This window comes from Convolutriloba macropyga, chromosome 10 (genome assembly GCF_964194025.1).
Source record: "Convolutriloba macropyga chromosome 10, txConMacr16.3, whole genome shotgun sequence".
In the NCBI taxonomy this organism is placed as follows: domain Eukaryota; kingdom Metazoa; phylum Xenacoelomorpha; order Acoela; family Convolutidae; genus Convolutriloba; species Convolutriloba macropyga.
The window spans coordinates 1,247,581-1,263,107 of record NC_134477.1 but is presented as its reverse complement, the minus strand read 5'-3'; the positions used below and the strand labels follow the sequence as shown (position 1 = coordinate 1,263,107).

Sequence of the window (15,527 nt, the reverse complement as noted above, 5' to 3'; positions counted from 1 at the left end):
TCGCATGGTCTTGGATGCGGTATCTATGAAGCCATACACTCCAAATATGACTTTTATATGGTATCTAAGATCAGTGTATGGTGGTCAACCCGGGTATCTGTTTCTTGAAAAAAATTTTTTTTGAGGCAATTTAAGTGTCCTGTTTATTTGTCTACTTTTACTCGCTTCAAAGATACTTTCAATGTTTCAAATTTTCTCAACATCTTAGAAGGTTGCTCCAAAAATCTTGGCATGACTTGATGAGATCTTTTCAAGATTTATTTGAGATATTCCAAGATAGTTTTTTTTTGTTGAGAAAATTTTTCGAAGGATGTTTTATACCTGAACTTAAACAAGTGAGTGATAGCGATGTTTACGAGAAATATAAAGTTTTTAATTAAGTATAATGATTGACCAATTTTGTATATAACTACACTTTCAAGCTGTGAATTATAACACATTATTATCTAATTCTGACTTGCAAATCAGTGTCCTTTTTTAAATGTGATCTGATTAAGAGTAATAGCTTAATAATAGGCTTATTCTTTATCCAATGCACACTTGTGTGAACTTTAAAACTTTTGTAACACATCGCGCTTGTTTTTAATTGTGTTAACTAAAGGGCAGGAGCCGCCTTCATTTGTCGAATTTAGAATCAAAATATCAATTAGAAAATTTTATAAATTCAACATTCTCAACATTTCAAGCTGCATTTAGTTCATTGTTCTTCTGTTTGTATGTTGATATGGCAATGTGGACTATGAGCACTTCCAGACACAGATGGCGATGGTTCCTCCGAAGAACATGTACAAGAGATTCTTCACTTCGTGTTTGATCTCGAACCCGAACCCCTCCCCCACCACCGCATGCCATGATGCCCCGAACTTCTTGTCCATTGATTCTTTGATCAACTTAGCAGCTGCCTAAAAACAGGAATCTAAAAGCTATACATCATGAATAGCCAATTAGAATGTTGCAATAGCGCAGGTAACTCTTGAATTGTTGAAAATTATCACACTTCAGATTATTCTAGCATATGCTAAGTATAGATCACGTAACTCTGCTTGAAGTTACTCAGAACTTCTGGCGTTTATCGAGAACCACGTAGCAGTTCGAGAAGTGACGTCAGAATTTCAAAGAGACTTCTGCGGAGTCGGGTAGCCTTAAATGTAAAATGTGCACCTCTTACAATGACGAAGTTTATGGCTCGACAATGAAAACTGCCCCTGAGTTTTGGGAATAAAGTTCTGTTTGTTATGGTTTTCCAATTTGTTTGTTGTGGTGCCGCATCAAGTCAGTGGTGCAGTCCCAGACTATATTTGGGTAAATTGTCCTTGACTTTACAATTAATCAGTGTCCCGGGAGTCCGATTGTGATTCGAATTAAGCCGTGCACATCACACTTTTCGCGACTATGATTCGTTGATTCCAGATCATGATTCAAAATAGTGCAACCCAAAATTGGGTCCAGACCGTGTATTTATTGTCTGGGATGGGGTAAAGTTGCGAAATCATATTTCGACCACCTCACCTCGGGCCCCAACCCCCCCCCCCCCTCTCTCTCTTCAATTATTAAGTCCCTCAACGAATCATCGAGCTCCAGACTAAGGTTTTACTAGGTTAAGAGTGGCAAGTATTGTTATTACTAATTGTAGTAATAGTGATAGTAATAGTAATAATAGATACCTCATTGTTGGATGCGAACTTTTCACATGCAGTGACACAGAGTTCCATGGCCTCAGTCCGCATCTCTTCATTCATGTCACTGTGTCTTATCAGAGGATAAGAGTGCAGTCTCCTGTTGTCCTGACCACCTCCTTAAACAACCCACATACATCACAACAAGTCACTACAACTATTAGAAGATAATGACAAACGGAAAAAAAATAAAAGATCTGATATTTGAACTACCCTGATGTTCCATGTCATCCTGATCTTTGCATGTTACCTCAACAAAAAGAGCAGTTTTTTTCCACGAAGGCTGAACAAAATATTTTTGCTGCATCACAAGCTTAGCCAACAAAACAAGGTAAGGCGTGTATCTCGTAACATGCAACTCACAATTCGATTATCACTTTATTTGATCTTATTTGTTGACCAACCTCTCGCCGCTGTTAAGAACAGTGTCATCAACTGCATACGTGAAAAGGTACTCAAATTAGTCGCAATATTTAATGCCATAAAGTTTTAACGCTATCGAACATTTCAAGGACAGAGTACAAACTTAAGACAAATTTAAAGTTCAACACTTCGTTGTCCACTTGTATGCCGTGGGTTTTTCCAACGCTTACATGCGTTGGGCCTTTTTGGGTTTGACTATTTCAGTAGTATTTTTTGCATTATTTTGGAGCAAGCTAATTTTGTTTATTTTCCCAAGGACATAGCTTTTTGATATATTAATAGTTTGGCCTGGCCGGGACCGGATGTTAATCTTGCAAGATCTTTCAAGATTATTGCAAAAAGATGTTAATGTTGCAAGATCGAGTCAGAAAATGTTGGAATTGCAAGATAATCGAAAGTCAGTTCCGTTCGAGCTCTGCTCTTATTTGTTTTTAATGGGCATCATCTTTATTCTGCTTCGAAATTGTTCGCCTTACATCTGCATCTTTTTTAAGAGACAGATTGAAACAATATGTAATACAATAAGTAAAATGAAAAACACTTAATTACAGCTAGCTAAGTTCACAATCTTTCTGTTCCCTTGACTTATACCCCAATATTCCGTATTATTTCATTCCTTATTTACCCATGATTCGTGATGTTTCGATTATATTTCTGCAAAAATTTTCAAAAAGTCGATGTCAAAGTTTATGTCTCCTAGAAGTTTTCCTCTTTGTTGCTTTTTTAATTTAAACTCCTGTATTAAATTTTTTAAAAGAAACTTAAAATCTCATGGAAAAAACGATGGAAAATGCTCGTTGCGTAATATGCTAATATGCTTTTTTAGTATATCAATGTTTTTTTGGTTTAAGCCTATTTGGTTTCTTTGGGTGCTATTCTGCTGTTATCAAAGCAAAATTTTGCCAAATTTGATTATAAAAACGTGCAGAATTTTCGCAAAACAAAAACTTATCTTGCAAGATTTTGTGAAAACATTTTTAAGACTAGGTTTTATCTAAAAATTTACTATGTTTGGTTCTATTTGACTTAATTGAGTTTGGATTTATCAGCAACAATTTCAGGTGATAATCTGGTGGCGTAAAAGCTGGAAATTTCAGTTGTAAATAATTTTGGATTGGTTTTCTGATCTTCTCGGTTTTTGCCTTCCAGTAAGTTTTGCAACGCCAGTTACAGAGCATTTGCCACTACATAGTTAACCAGTATGTACAAAAATAACAAGTACATCTGTGGGGGGGAGGGAGTTGCGAGGAGTCATAGTTCTTTCGAATTATGACTCCTTGATTATTTTGAAAAAAAGCTCAGCCCTCCTGATACCGTTTTGTAATGTTCTTACTATTTTGAGAGGATGAATAGAAACAACAGGTCACACAGAAAACGGCTTAATTCTAGGAAACAAATTTCCTTGTAAAATGAGATTAACATCCCTTTGGCGACCTTAATTACCGTAACCTTTCCCATAATTTCCAGCAAACTTTTGAGTAACCTCACGAAATAATTGGAGTAGTGAAGCCTGAAAATTGTTGGTGAGCATTCGAGAGAATTTCAGACAAAAATAATCCAGTTTTACGCTTGAACTCCTCTGTTATGTTAACGTGCTTTTTTCAGGTGCAATTATTGGGAATGGTTTTGAATAAAGATAAAAAACTTGTAAGTTTCCTTTTGTTAAAATTTCTCAAAGCATAAGAGGAACACATATTTGCCTGAAAACTGTCGCTATCATTGACTTACTGACCTATCAACCAGATGTCAAAAGTTAACTTCTTCCATCTGTAGAAAAAAGACTCTAACATCCATTGATCTCAAACTACTGAAAATGATTGTACCATGGCTAATTTTTTTTCATGAAAGGTAAAAAAGGAAATCTCTCACCGGATTCCAAATCAAAATCCAATTAATTGCCAATCTCGTAATCTCGTAGAGTATTTTTTTAAACTAAACTGAAATCAATTAATATTTATTAGAATAGATAAGTATTATAAATATAGGCTAAATTTATCTCATGTATTTTTATTTCCATCTTTATAATAAATTTCAAATGAGTTAATTTTTCACCCAGATTAGAGATTACGACAATTGTGTTGAGACTACCGAATGATCAAATTTTTGTTTTTTCAAATTGCTGGTTTAAGTACATTGTGGTTTACGTCGGTTAAGGTGAAATGTCGCGCAGACAAGAAAGAAGACAAGATTGCCTAACTAAATGTTCTTAGTATGTGCGGTCAAGTGGAATAAAAATAGCGATCCAAAACTAAATTTCTCTTGAGGTGAGAGTATTAAAGGCGCTAGCGGCTAAATTTCTCTCCCTGATGAGAATTCGAGAGGAATCAGAAGATAAATTCTTGGCACGTATAGGAACAGAGGCAGGCTATTGTGACATCTAAAAACCAGTAACCAGCCGCGATAGAGAAAGACCAGTTCATGTGAAAGTTGTCACACTAGGCTTACAAGTAAAGGATGCTGGTTTTAATCCAGTAGTTTTCCACTTTCACAAGAAGTGCAACTGTTTTGACTCCCCCAACACGTTAAGGGAGTGTATAAGTCAGACTCAAACACGCATTTCTTTGGTTTGAGAGGTTACTTGACGAATGGCCCAAAGTGCCAAAATAACCATTTCCATTATGCCTATTCATTCCCTTTGATCTTTTTGCTCAATAACGTGATTAAAAAACAGCAGCCAGTAGTAAACGCATGTCTTAATATACTTAAGCGGTTTTTTGATCCCATATCCCATGTTTAACTTTAAATCCAGTCCCTCAAGACATGGTCAAACGAACTAGTCTGACATTTGAAATTTTTTATATACACATTACTTTTTAAATAATCGATTTGAGCGTTATTCGGCTAAATAGTTATCCTGAAATTTTGGATTTTTTGTATTTTTTTATCAGTGCAAACGGAAAAGAACCTTGTTATAAAAAAAATCGGATCTTTTCTATTTGTGCCCCCCCCCCCCCCCCCAGTACGTTATGGGGGGGGGGGGCACAAATAGAAAAGATCCGATTTTTTTTATAACAAGTTTTTTTTCAGTTTGCACTGCTATCGTTTGAATAAATCACTGACTAACCCTGCTGATTGGTTTCATCTCCCATTGTAGCAACGTTCTCTACACTTGCCCGCTCTCAATAACTAAGGATTGATGGGTTATAAATTAATAATTATAACTGATTGTAAATAAATCTATTCCCAATGTGTGAAAGAATTTTATTTCTCTTTTCACTAACAAAAATACAAGTTCGCGGACTCAGAGTGCAATTTTGCTATTACTTTTTTTATTAATTAGAAGTAGAAAGCGTTTCTTAAAAACGCACGAGCAAAAATGTGTTTATTTTTAAGGATTTTATATTCACAACGTATTTTACCAAATGGTACAAAGACGAAGCTGTACGTAGCCACAACCACGCAGATATTTAACACAATCAGTACTTGATTGTTGTTTGATCACAATAAAGAAATAATCAATCACGTTTGATTCTGTTGTTTTACTTCTAATGGTATATAAAAACATTAAGTCAAGGACATCTTTTTACATTCAATCTACATTAAACACCTGCAGAAAAGACTAACAGTGAACCGATTTTGTGAAAAGTAGCTTATAAGTGATTTTTTGGTCTGAAAAGGCACGCGTAACGTACATATATACATACATACATAACAAGTACTGATGTAGAATGCTTATGTAATAAAATTTGAATAAATGGTATTTACTTGTGTTTATTATTATTTTCAATGTACGCGACAGAGGCCAGAAGAAGCAGCACAATAGCAGCTGTTATTGCAGATCCAAACAACAACAATACCAACAGCCCTTCTATCCAGGTAAACAAACAGCTCATCTACACGTAAACAACAAATATATACAATATTGTATATACACGCATGTTTAATATTGATGCATCATCTTATATCGAACCGTTCGTACAGAGCTCAAACGTTTTTACCATCATATTAAATTGTGCGTGTGTTTTAAATTAAAAATAGTTTTATTTTCATTGTATCTTATACCACACAGTTGCACATAATAGCCACCTTTACTACTGGAGCACGTGAACAAAATAATCGAGTGAAAAATAGAAACGGCCATCAATAATAGATATTGTTTTGTTTCTGGTCATAATTTAATGCTCCTTTACTGCTAACGGTGTACCTGTTATCATATCTCTGCGTTTGATAACAAACTGCGCAGCTCAATCAACTGAATCGTAATTTGGATCAACAAAACATTCTTCAATATTATCCTCATCGGGTGAGTACAGGATTGCGAGTTGTTATGGTTCTGCTCTTACGCAAATCCTCGTATATAACAAGTGAGGCAATCAAAAAATTATTGGTTTCAAATCTTTACCTTAAATAAAACAAATTATGGGCAACATCACTTTGTTAGTAAATTTTGCCAGACGATGTATCGTCTTGCAGGATTATGAAAAAAAATTGCAGGACATTGATAGAAAATCGGATCTTTTCCGTTTGTGCCCCCCCAGTACGTTATGCGCCCCCCAGTTACAGAGCACGTGTCATTACATAGTAAATCACTATGTAAAAATATTGCACGCGCGTCTGGAGGGTGCAAATAATATGCGCCCACTAAGCTGCGGGGGGGGGGGGGCACAAACGGAAAAGATCCAGAAAATCAAACCTAATCGCTTAGTGGGGAATATAAACACCACCATTTTTTGATAATAAGAAATAAGGAATAACGTCTGTGTTACTAATGTAAAATTTTCAAGATTCCGATTTTGAATAAAAATTAAACATCGTTTGATGTTCCGGAGCTTTTTCTTTTGCTCCCCCAGTTACACACCACGTGCCTTTTCATAGTAATTAACTATATAAAAATATAGCAAACAAAACTCACCCTACAAGCTGGGGGGCAAAAACGGAAAAAAATCCGTTATTCTTTTCTAAAATGTTTGAGAAAGAATTTTCAGACTGTTTAACTTTTTCAGGGTTTTTGACATTTTTGCTCATTACCCTAGTTCGGTAATAATCTGTACCAATTCTACCTAGGTTAAGACCTTGACTTAAAGTCCGTGAAAAGACCGTGCTAGAATGGTAAGAGAGTACCTTGATCGAACCAAATTGCCATGCTTGACTTTAGCTGGACTCAATTTAAACTTGCTGAATTTTAGCTCGACTCATAAAATGCAATACAAAAATAGATGACTCAAACGTTCGACTCAAAATAATGAGTTAGAAAAATTTGGTTGATCTATTGTCAATTCAGGATTCGAGCAAAAGTCTTTTAAAAAGCCTGCATTTTTTTCGAAAATATTACGCGCCATTTCATTGCTCACTATTGTTTTTAAGGTAGTTAGCATGTATTCTCCCTTTCCTTCTCCAATTCTGACTAACCTCTTCATGCATTTTTTAAAATTAATGCACTTCATGAATTTGGAGGGTACACAAGTGAAAAACGCCACATTTTTATCATTGTTAATAGGAAGAAAATCATTAAAATTAGCCTACTTAGTTTCCTTACATCAATTAATTGGCCGTTATAGTAAACTAGCAATAACTGGTTTATCTTAACAAGTGCCAAAAATCTTAAGACTTGGGATCTATTATGTTTTGTTGAATTTTAGCTCGACTCGTAAAGTGAAATACAAATATTGGTGACTCAACGTTCGAATAAAAAAAATGAGTTAGAAAAATTTGGTTGATCTATTTTCAATTCATTATTCGAGCAAACGTCTTGTCATAAGCCTGCATTTTTTCGAAAATTTTATGCACAATTTCATTGCTCACTATTGTTTTTAAGGTAGTTAGCATGTATTCTCCTTCTTCTTCTCCAATTCTGATTAATCCATTCATGCATTTTTTAAAATTATTGCAACTCATGAATTTGGAGGGGAAAACAAGTGAAAAAACGCAACAATCTTATCATTGTTAATAGGAAGAAAATCATTAAAATTAACCTACTTAGTTTTCTTAAATCAATTAATTGGCCCTTATAGTCAACTAGCAATAACAATTTTACTTATGAAGTGCAAAAAATCTTACGACTTTTGGGATCTATTCTGTTTTACTCCCCCGAAATTCTTTTAAGCCCCCGGTTACAAAATATTTGTTGTTATATAGCACGTTGCTATGTAAAAAAAGCAGCTGCGAGAAAGCAGACATTGGATAACCACTTTTCATTACGAAGCAGAGGTATGCACCACAATTTCCGCCTTTGTAAAAACCGTGCGAGGAATAGATACTTAAAAGGAATGAAATTAGCAGACATGCTTTGTTTGTTATTTTTTGCAAAGCGGGTTTTGCCAATTTTGAGAAAAAGAAAAACTTAATTATCGTAAATTAGCTGACAAGCCTTGTAGTATGTTTCCGCTCACTGTGAGTTTCTATTTTTTTACCTATTAAAATAATCTCTAAACCGCAATAGAGCCTAATTGAATGCGCAATTTTTGAGCATGCAAAAGTGATTACAAGCTTTTTAATACTGATTTAGTACATAGCACCTTTAATATAGATTTAAATGAAGCTTTTAAAGCTATAAAGTGATTTCAATACAAACAGCTTTAAAGACTACATAATTTAGTAGTTTTAGTAGTAAATATTTGTTTTTGTTAAATTATTTTTTTCTATCCACTGCTCGATCAGATCTGGAGTCCTTTTATGCACATTTATACACATTAAATTCAAAACACTTTACCTTTCTGAAGCCACGTTGTACCAAAAACAATTAATGGGCATCTATAACCCTGTAAACAAGCGCAATAAAAAGTTGAATTGAAAAGCAATAGACCCCGGTAAACCTGTAAAAAGACGCGACAAGGAGACGAGCAATGGGGGGATGTTTCAAAAAAAAATAATGGACATACAAAACAGACGAAGAACTGATGGTTTTTTCAGAAAAAAACTCCTGTAAAACCTGCAATTAAAAAAGTTGAACAAGTTCAAATTTATAATTCAGTTGCTAAATTCAATTGAAAATCACTCATTAAATCAAATTTAGAAAAAAAACAGTAATTAATTCAAATGTGTTTTTTTAACAGAATTTTCCCTCTCTCTGATCTTTTCTTGTTTTGGCAAATAAGTGGTGTTAATGAATTGATACAGGACGAACCTTTGTTGTATGGATGAAAAATTTAACTAAATGCTAGGTTTTTTTTGTTGAAATAGCCAATTCAACCACAGAGAGTAAAAACAAACTGAGGGAGTTTTCAGCAAATAGTCTATTTGACAAATTTCCCTTTCCTTCTCCAATTCTGACTAATCTCTTCATGCATTTTTTTTAAAATTAATGCACTTCATGAATTTGGAGGGGGACACAAGTGAAAAACGCCACATTTCTATCATTGTTAATAGGAAGAGAATCATTAAAATTAGCCTACTTAGTTTCCTCACATCAATTAATTGGCCATTATAGTAAACTAGCAATAACTGTTTTATCTTAAGGAGAGCAAAAAATCTTAAGACTTGGGATCTATTATGTTTTGCTGAATTTTAGCTCGCTCGACTCAAACAGTGAAATACAAAAATTGATTACTCAGCGTTCGACTAAAAATAATGAGTTAGGAAAATTTGGTTGATCTATTGTCAGTTCATGATTCGAGCAAAAACCTTGTCATAAGCCTGCATTTTTTCGAAAATTTTATACACAATTTCATTGTTCACTATTTTTTTTAAGGTAGTTAGCATGTATTCTCCCACTTCTTCTCCAATTCTGACTAATCTCTTCATGCATTTTTTTTAAAAATTAATGCACTTCATTAATTTGGAGGGGAACACAAGTGAAAAACGCCACATTTTTATCATTGTTAATCGGCAGAAAATCATTAAAATTAACCTACTTAGTTTTCTTAAATCAATCAATTGCCCGTTATAGTCAACTAGCAATAACTGTTCTATCTTAAGAAGTGCAAAAATGTTAAGACTTTTGGGATCTATTCTGTTTTGCCGAATTTTAGCTCGACTCGTAAAGTGAAATACAAATATTGGTGATTGAACGTTCGAATAAAAAAAATCAGTTGGAAAAAATTGGTTGATCTATTTTGATTTCATGATTCGAGCAAACGTCTTGTCAAAAGCCTGCATTTTTTCGAAAATTTTACGCGCAATTTCATTGTCACTATTGTTTTTAAGGTAGTTAGCATGTATTCTCCTTCTTCTTCTCGAATTCTGACTAATCCATTCATGCATTTTTTAAAATTATTGCAATTCGTGAATTTGGAGGGGAACACAAGTGAACAACGCAACAAATTTATCATTGTTAATAGGAAGAAAATCATTAAAATTAACCTACTTACTTTTCTTAAATCAATTAATTGGCCGTTATAGTCAACTAGCAATAACAGTTTTATCTTAAGAAGTGCAAAAAATCTTACGACTTTTGGGAACTATTCTGTTTTACTCCCCCCAAATTCTTTTACGCCCCCGGTTACAAATTATTTATTGTTATATAGCACGTTGCGTTGTAAAAAAAGCAGCTGCGAGAAAGCAGACTTTGGATAACCACTTTTCATTACGAAGCAGAGGTATGCACCACAATTTCTGCCTTTGTAAAAACCGTGCGAAGAATAGATACTTAAAAGGAATGAAATTAGCAGACATGCTTTGTTTGTTATTTTTTGCAAAGCGGGTTTTGCCAATTTTGAGAAAAAGAAACACTTAATTATCGTAAATTAGCTGACAAGCCTTGTAGTATGTTTCCGCTCACTTTGAGTTTCTATTTTTTTACCTATTAAAATAATCTCTAAACCGCAATAGAGCCTAACTGATTGCGCAATTTTTGAGCATGCAAAAGTGATTACAAGCTTTTTAATACTGATTTAGTACATAGCAACTTTAATATAGATTAAATTGAAGCTTTTAAAGCTATAAAGTGATTTCAATACAAACAGCTTTAAAGACTAAATAATTTAGTAGTTTTAGTAGTAAATATTTGTTTTTGTTAAATTATTTTACTCTATCCACTGCTCGATTACATCTGGAGTCCTTTTATGCACATTTATACACATTAATTTTCAAAACACTTTACCTTTCTGAAGCCACGTTGTACCAAAAACAATTAATGGGCATCTATAACCCTGTAAACAAGCGCAATAAAAAGTTGAATTGAAAAGCAATAGACCCCGGTAAACCTGTAAAAAGACGACGCGACAAGGAGAAAAGCAATGGGAAGATGTTTCAGAAAAAAATAATGGACATACAAAACAGACGAAGAATTGATGGTTTTTTCAGAAAAAAAATTAACTCCTGTAAAACCTGCAATTAAAAAAGTTGAATAAATTCAACTTTATAATTCAGTTGCTAAGTTCAATTGAAAATCACTCATTAAATCAAATTTAGAAAAAAAAACAGTAATTAATTCAAATGGGTTTTTTAACATAAATTTCCCTCTCTCCGATCTTTTCTTGTTTTGGCAAATAAGTGGTGTTAATAAATTGATACGGGACGAACCTTTGTTTTATGGATACAAAAATTTAACTAATTGCTAGGTTTTTTTGTTGAAATAGCCAATTCAACCACAGAGAGTAAAAACAAACTGAGGGATTTTTCAGCAATTAGTCTATTTGACAAATTTTAGTAAAATTATATCAAACAATGATGCTTAAAACGAATAAAATCCTGTAAAACCATGACGAAATAGTAAGGCGACAATGGAGAATATCAGCTGATGCTATTTTTATATTCCATTACCCTGAAAAGAACACAGGTATTCTTCAGAAATTAATTTATTTGTCAAATTTTCCAAAAAATCCCTGAAAAAGGCTTTGGGTGATGCCAATTCCTTTTCCCGATCTACAACTTGCGTCAAATAAAAGCAGTGTGATAAATTTGAGCCCTATATGGTGTATTTTAGCCTGTAAACCACTTTTAATCACTTAATTGCTATCAATTAATAAATGCGCTTTAAATTAGGCTTAATTGCGGATTATAGAAGTTTTCAGTGCAAAAAATGAATACACTCAGTTCGAAATATTAGTTATCAAGGTTGCGAAAAATTGCCCGATAATTCGAGCAGATTTGTGATACATAGCGCGCGAAAAAAGGATACACAGCTTCTATCTAAAATTTGCGGTTAAAACGTGGACACTTTTGCGAACTCAGGTTGCGCAATTCCCTTCAGTTTTGCCTGTTTTTGCTAAAGTATCTATGTTTCGCAATAATGTTGCATTTTCCAGTATTAGCAGATGAAAAGCGAACAAGTGATGTTGTTCTTCTCATAAAATGGCCATGCCTGACCCAAGATGCCCATGAAAATCTCTTCCTCCAATATAAGCCAGAAGCTCGACTGGGTAACTTCAGTCGATAAAGGTTCTCCTCCCCTTTAATATTATTGATTTTTTTTTGTAAGTAGGGGCCGATGCCTGGGAACTCTACAACTTGAACTTGACATTACCCCTTTTGAAAAATAGGTTTCGTTCCCAATTTGATTTTTCCCTAAATTACTATTTGAAATCTCTAACCAAAAATTGCTAAAATCTAAATAATGGCCAATAACAGTTTCACAAATTGTTCACAATTTCTTTTCACTTTATCATAAAATTGCATACTTCACAAAAAAACTTCATAGATCAATGATGGCAGTCTTTCTATCTTGAGATAAATTTAAGATGGTTTGTATTCTGTTTACAGAAGATAAACTTTGAAGAGCCTTCGGCTGATTATCATCAGAGGAGTAGAAGCAGGAGTAAAAGTGTAGGAGGAGGAAAAGGCGGAACAACTACCTCTGATAGGAAGAGTGACTCAATAGGAGGGAATAACAATAAGAACAAAAAGGGAATGGCGGCAGCAGCAGCAGCATCTTCCCTCACAGTGACCCCAGCATACAAGGCAGTACATAGAGTACACACCTGGGATGAGACAGTAGAAGAGAACTATAGGTATGTGGCATATATTCTGACACCCCCCCCCCCGGATTTTTATGCCCCGCCCCCAACATTTTGCAAAATATGGGTCTTTTGCGTTTGTCCCCTCAGTAAGTGTAGGGACTGAGGTGTCCACCCGTATTCCAGCGTTATTAAGCAAGATTAGGGTGTAAAGCAATTTACACTCTTAAATATCAGGTAAAAGAGTGTAAGAGTGTATTTTTTTTGCAAAAAAATAAACTCTTTAAAATACACATAAATTACACTGTTTAGTCCACTTTTAATACCTTTTTGTACACTGAGTACAGAGCCTTCTTGAGAAAAGCAAAAAGTTATGGAGGATTTCCAATGAATTTGTAAAAAATAATTTAAAAAGTGATTAACTATCCTCATGTGGGCGTTTTTGTTCTGTCAATTTTGGCTGATCGATGTTTATCGTAGAGATATGCGAGCGGTTTATTACTAAACCTGTTTATGCGAACTTTGTACAAAGAAGTCATTCTAACACAATGTTCTGGTATAAATTATGAACTGAACTCATTACCCGATAGGCTTGAACAGCCAAAAATATATAGGGTAATGTGAGCGTCAAATGCCAACCCGGAGGTTGGTGGCAGAGTACATCAGCGCTGAATCAGTACAGAGACATTCTGTTTTCTTAGGATGGCCAATTCTCTGTTCTTGTCCCAATTTACCCGGGCCAGTCTTGATCTTTGAGTAAAATTTACTGCATGAAAATTCAGCTAAACTAAATATGTTCAGCTAAACTCTCGCCAACGTTTGATTTATATGCGATTCGAACTTCCGCGTGAGTACTTTTCACATCTAATTTGCGTAGCAAGTCGTAACCACTAAGCTAAATGGGCTTTTTGGTAATTGGGGTGTTTGCCTACAAACCAGCTTATATATAAAAAGTGTGTATTCTACTACAGTGATTACCAGTTATTAGCTACTCTCAATTTTGACATTACTCTTCTCAGACTTAATTCTGGGGTATGAGTAATTTTCAGGATGTACAGAATAAGTTTAGCCTGGTCTAACTCCATGACCTGAATATAATCATAATGAAGAAATACTGCACATAAAGAAAATTGAAATATTCTGGAGATGCAATGTTTCAGAACAGAATTATGTTTTCACACTTGAAATTAGCTGGTTCAGGGCCGAAATACTTTGAGACTCAAGTCCCGGAATAATGTTTAAGAATTGATTCGTATACGACATTCCCGCGGCAGAGAAAATTTTGCGACAACAAAATATTAACCAAGAAAGTTATAATGGTGTAATCGGAAGAGTGTAAAAAAATTATAATGGTGAAATCAAAAGAGTGTAGCAAATAGTTTTGATGGTGTGATCAAAGAGTGTAAAATAAGTTAATCCATTCTTATTCCACTTTGAAAACTTAAAGTGACACACTTCTTAATTACACTTAACCACCCTCATTACGCGGGGCACTTATGGCGTAACAAGGATATTTTACACTCTTTTCAGCGATATTTTTGGGTAAAATCCACGAGAAACTAAATTTTGATAGCAAGACCATTAAGGAAAAAAAGTAGGAGATTTTGAATTTTTTTGAATTGATTTTTATTCCAAAACACTTAATGCAAATGGTTATGCTCTTATCAACCTTTAATAAAAACTTGACAAAAAAATTTGATAAATCAAAACAAAAGAACTAATTTGTACACTTACACCGTACTCCAATTGGCATGGTGTTAATATCTGTCTTTGGAATTCAAGTATTTGTTTCTAGCTTGATTTTACTTTACCGTACAGTTTGGGAGCACGAGCAAAACCGCTGTTTAACAATAAGTTCTAATGATTTTTGGAAAAATCAGGGATTGAGAACAGAAGACATAAATCAAAAGAATTTTTCATAAAAGGTAGCGAGAGTGATTTTATTCTTTAACTGACCAAGAAATAAGAAAAATTGTTTCTTTTATGTTGACAGAATGACATAATGAGATGGCTAAACATCTTAAACTTATAGAATTTTTTTGCTAGATTCCAGTGTGCTGGGTTCAGAGACCTGCGTGACTTTGAGGAGACAACAGGGGAGAACTATTTAGAGAAGATGGACAGATGGCCTCACAATGGATACATTAAGAAACTAGTGAGGAAAGACGGATGTTTCATGTACTTCAACAGAAACAGAGAGTGCATTGACAAAGAAGTTCACAAGGTCAAACTCTACAAGTACTAGAGGTCACTTTAACATCCCATCGAATAGACGCAACACAGAAACACTCACTCACCAATGCTGAAAAATGAACATGAGAAAAAAACAGCAATGCAGTTAACAAAAATTACAAATTACACAAAACTCAGCCTCCAAATAAAAGTTGTTCAATTAGATTTTGGAAAAAAAATGTTGATCTGTAATGCTGATATTTGGAAAGAACTAATTGAATATTTATGTCAGTTTCTTCAGGTTGAGATTATCAGGCAGCAAAAGTTTTAAAATATTGGCTCACTTTTAGTGCTCGCTGTGAGGTTTGACACGTATTTTTTTCTATCATATTACTTCAATCGCCCCGAACATTCGTAATTATTCAATTTTGAGTCAAAAACTAAGAAATTTTAACTTTTCTTGAGATACTCAATATTAGATGCA

General features: G+C 34.2%; 2 protein-coding genes across 3 annotated transcripts; one reads left to right on the top strand and one right to left on the bottom strand.

Moving 5' to 3' along the window:
* Positions 1-627: 627 nt before the first annotated feature.
* LOC142348334 (dynein axonemal light chain 4-like) lies at positions 628-5,394 on the bottom strand. The gene is made up of 3 exons (XM_075399643.1): positions 5,164-5,394; positions 1,665-1,795; positions 628-902 (listed from the first exon to the last, which is right to left on the bottom strand). Exons 1-3 carry the CDS (start codon positions 5,186-5,188, stop codon positions 738-740), a joined length of 321 nt encoding a protein of 106 aa, XP_075255758.1. The 5' UTR covers positions 5,189-5,394; the 3' UTR covers positions 628-737.
* An 11-nt stretch (positions 5,395-5,405) lies between these two features.
* LOC142348333 (uncharacterized) lies at positions 5,406-15,334 on the top strand. Of its 2 annotated transcripts, none has more exons than XM_075399641.1 (4): positions 5,406-5,518; positions 5,767-5,915; positions 12,678-12,925; positions 14,918-15,334. In XM_075399641.1, exons 2-4 carry the CDS (start codon positions 5,826-5,828, stop codon positions 15,114-15,116), a joined length of 537 nt encoding a protein of 178 aa, XP_075255756.1. In that variant the 5' UTR covers positions 5,406-5,518; positions 5,767-5,825; the 3' UTR covers positions 15,117-15,334. The 2 variants fall into 2 exon arrangements, with proteins under 2 accessions (XP_075255756.1, XP_075255757.1); XM_075399642.1 differs by having other exon boundaries at positions 5,464-5,480.
* Positions 15,335-15,527: the final 193 nt, after the last annotated feature.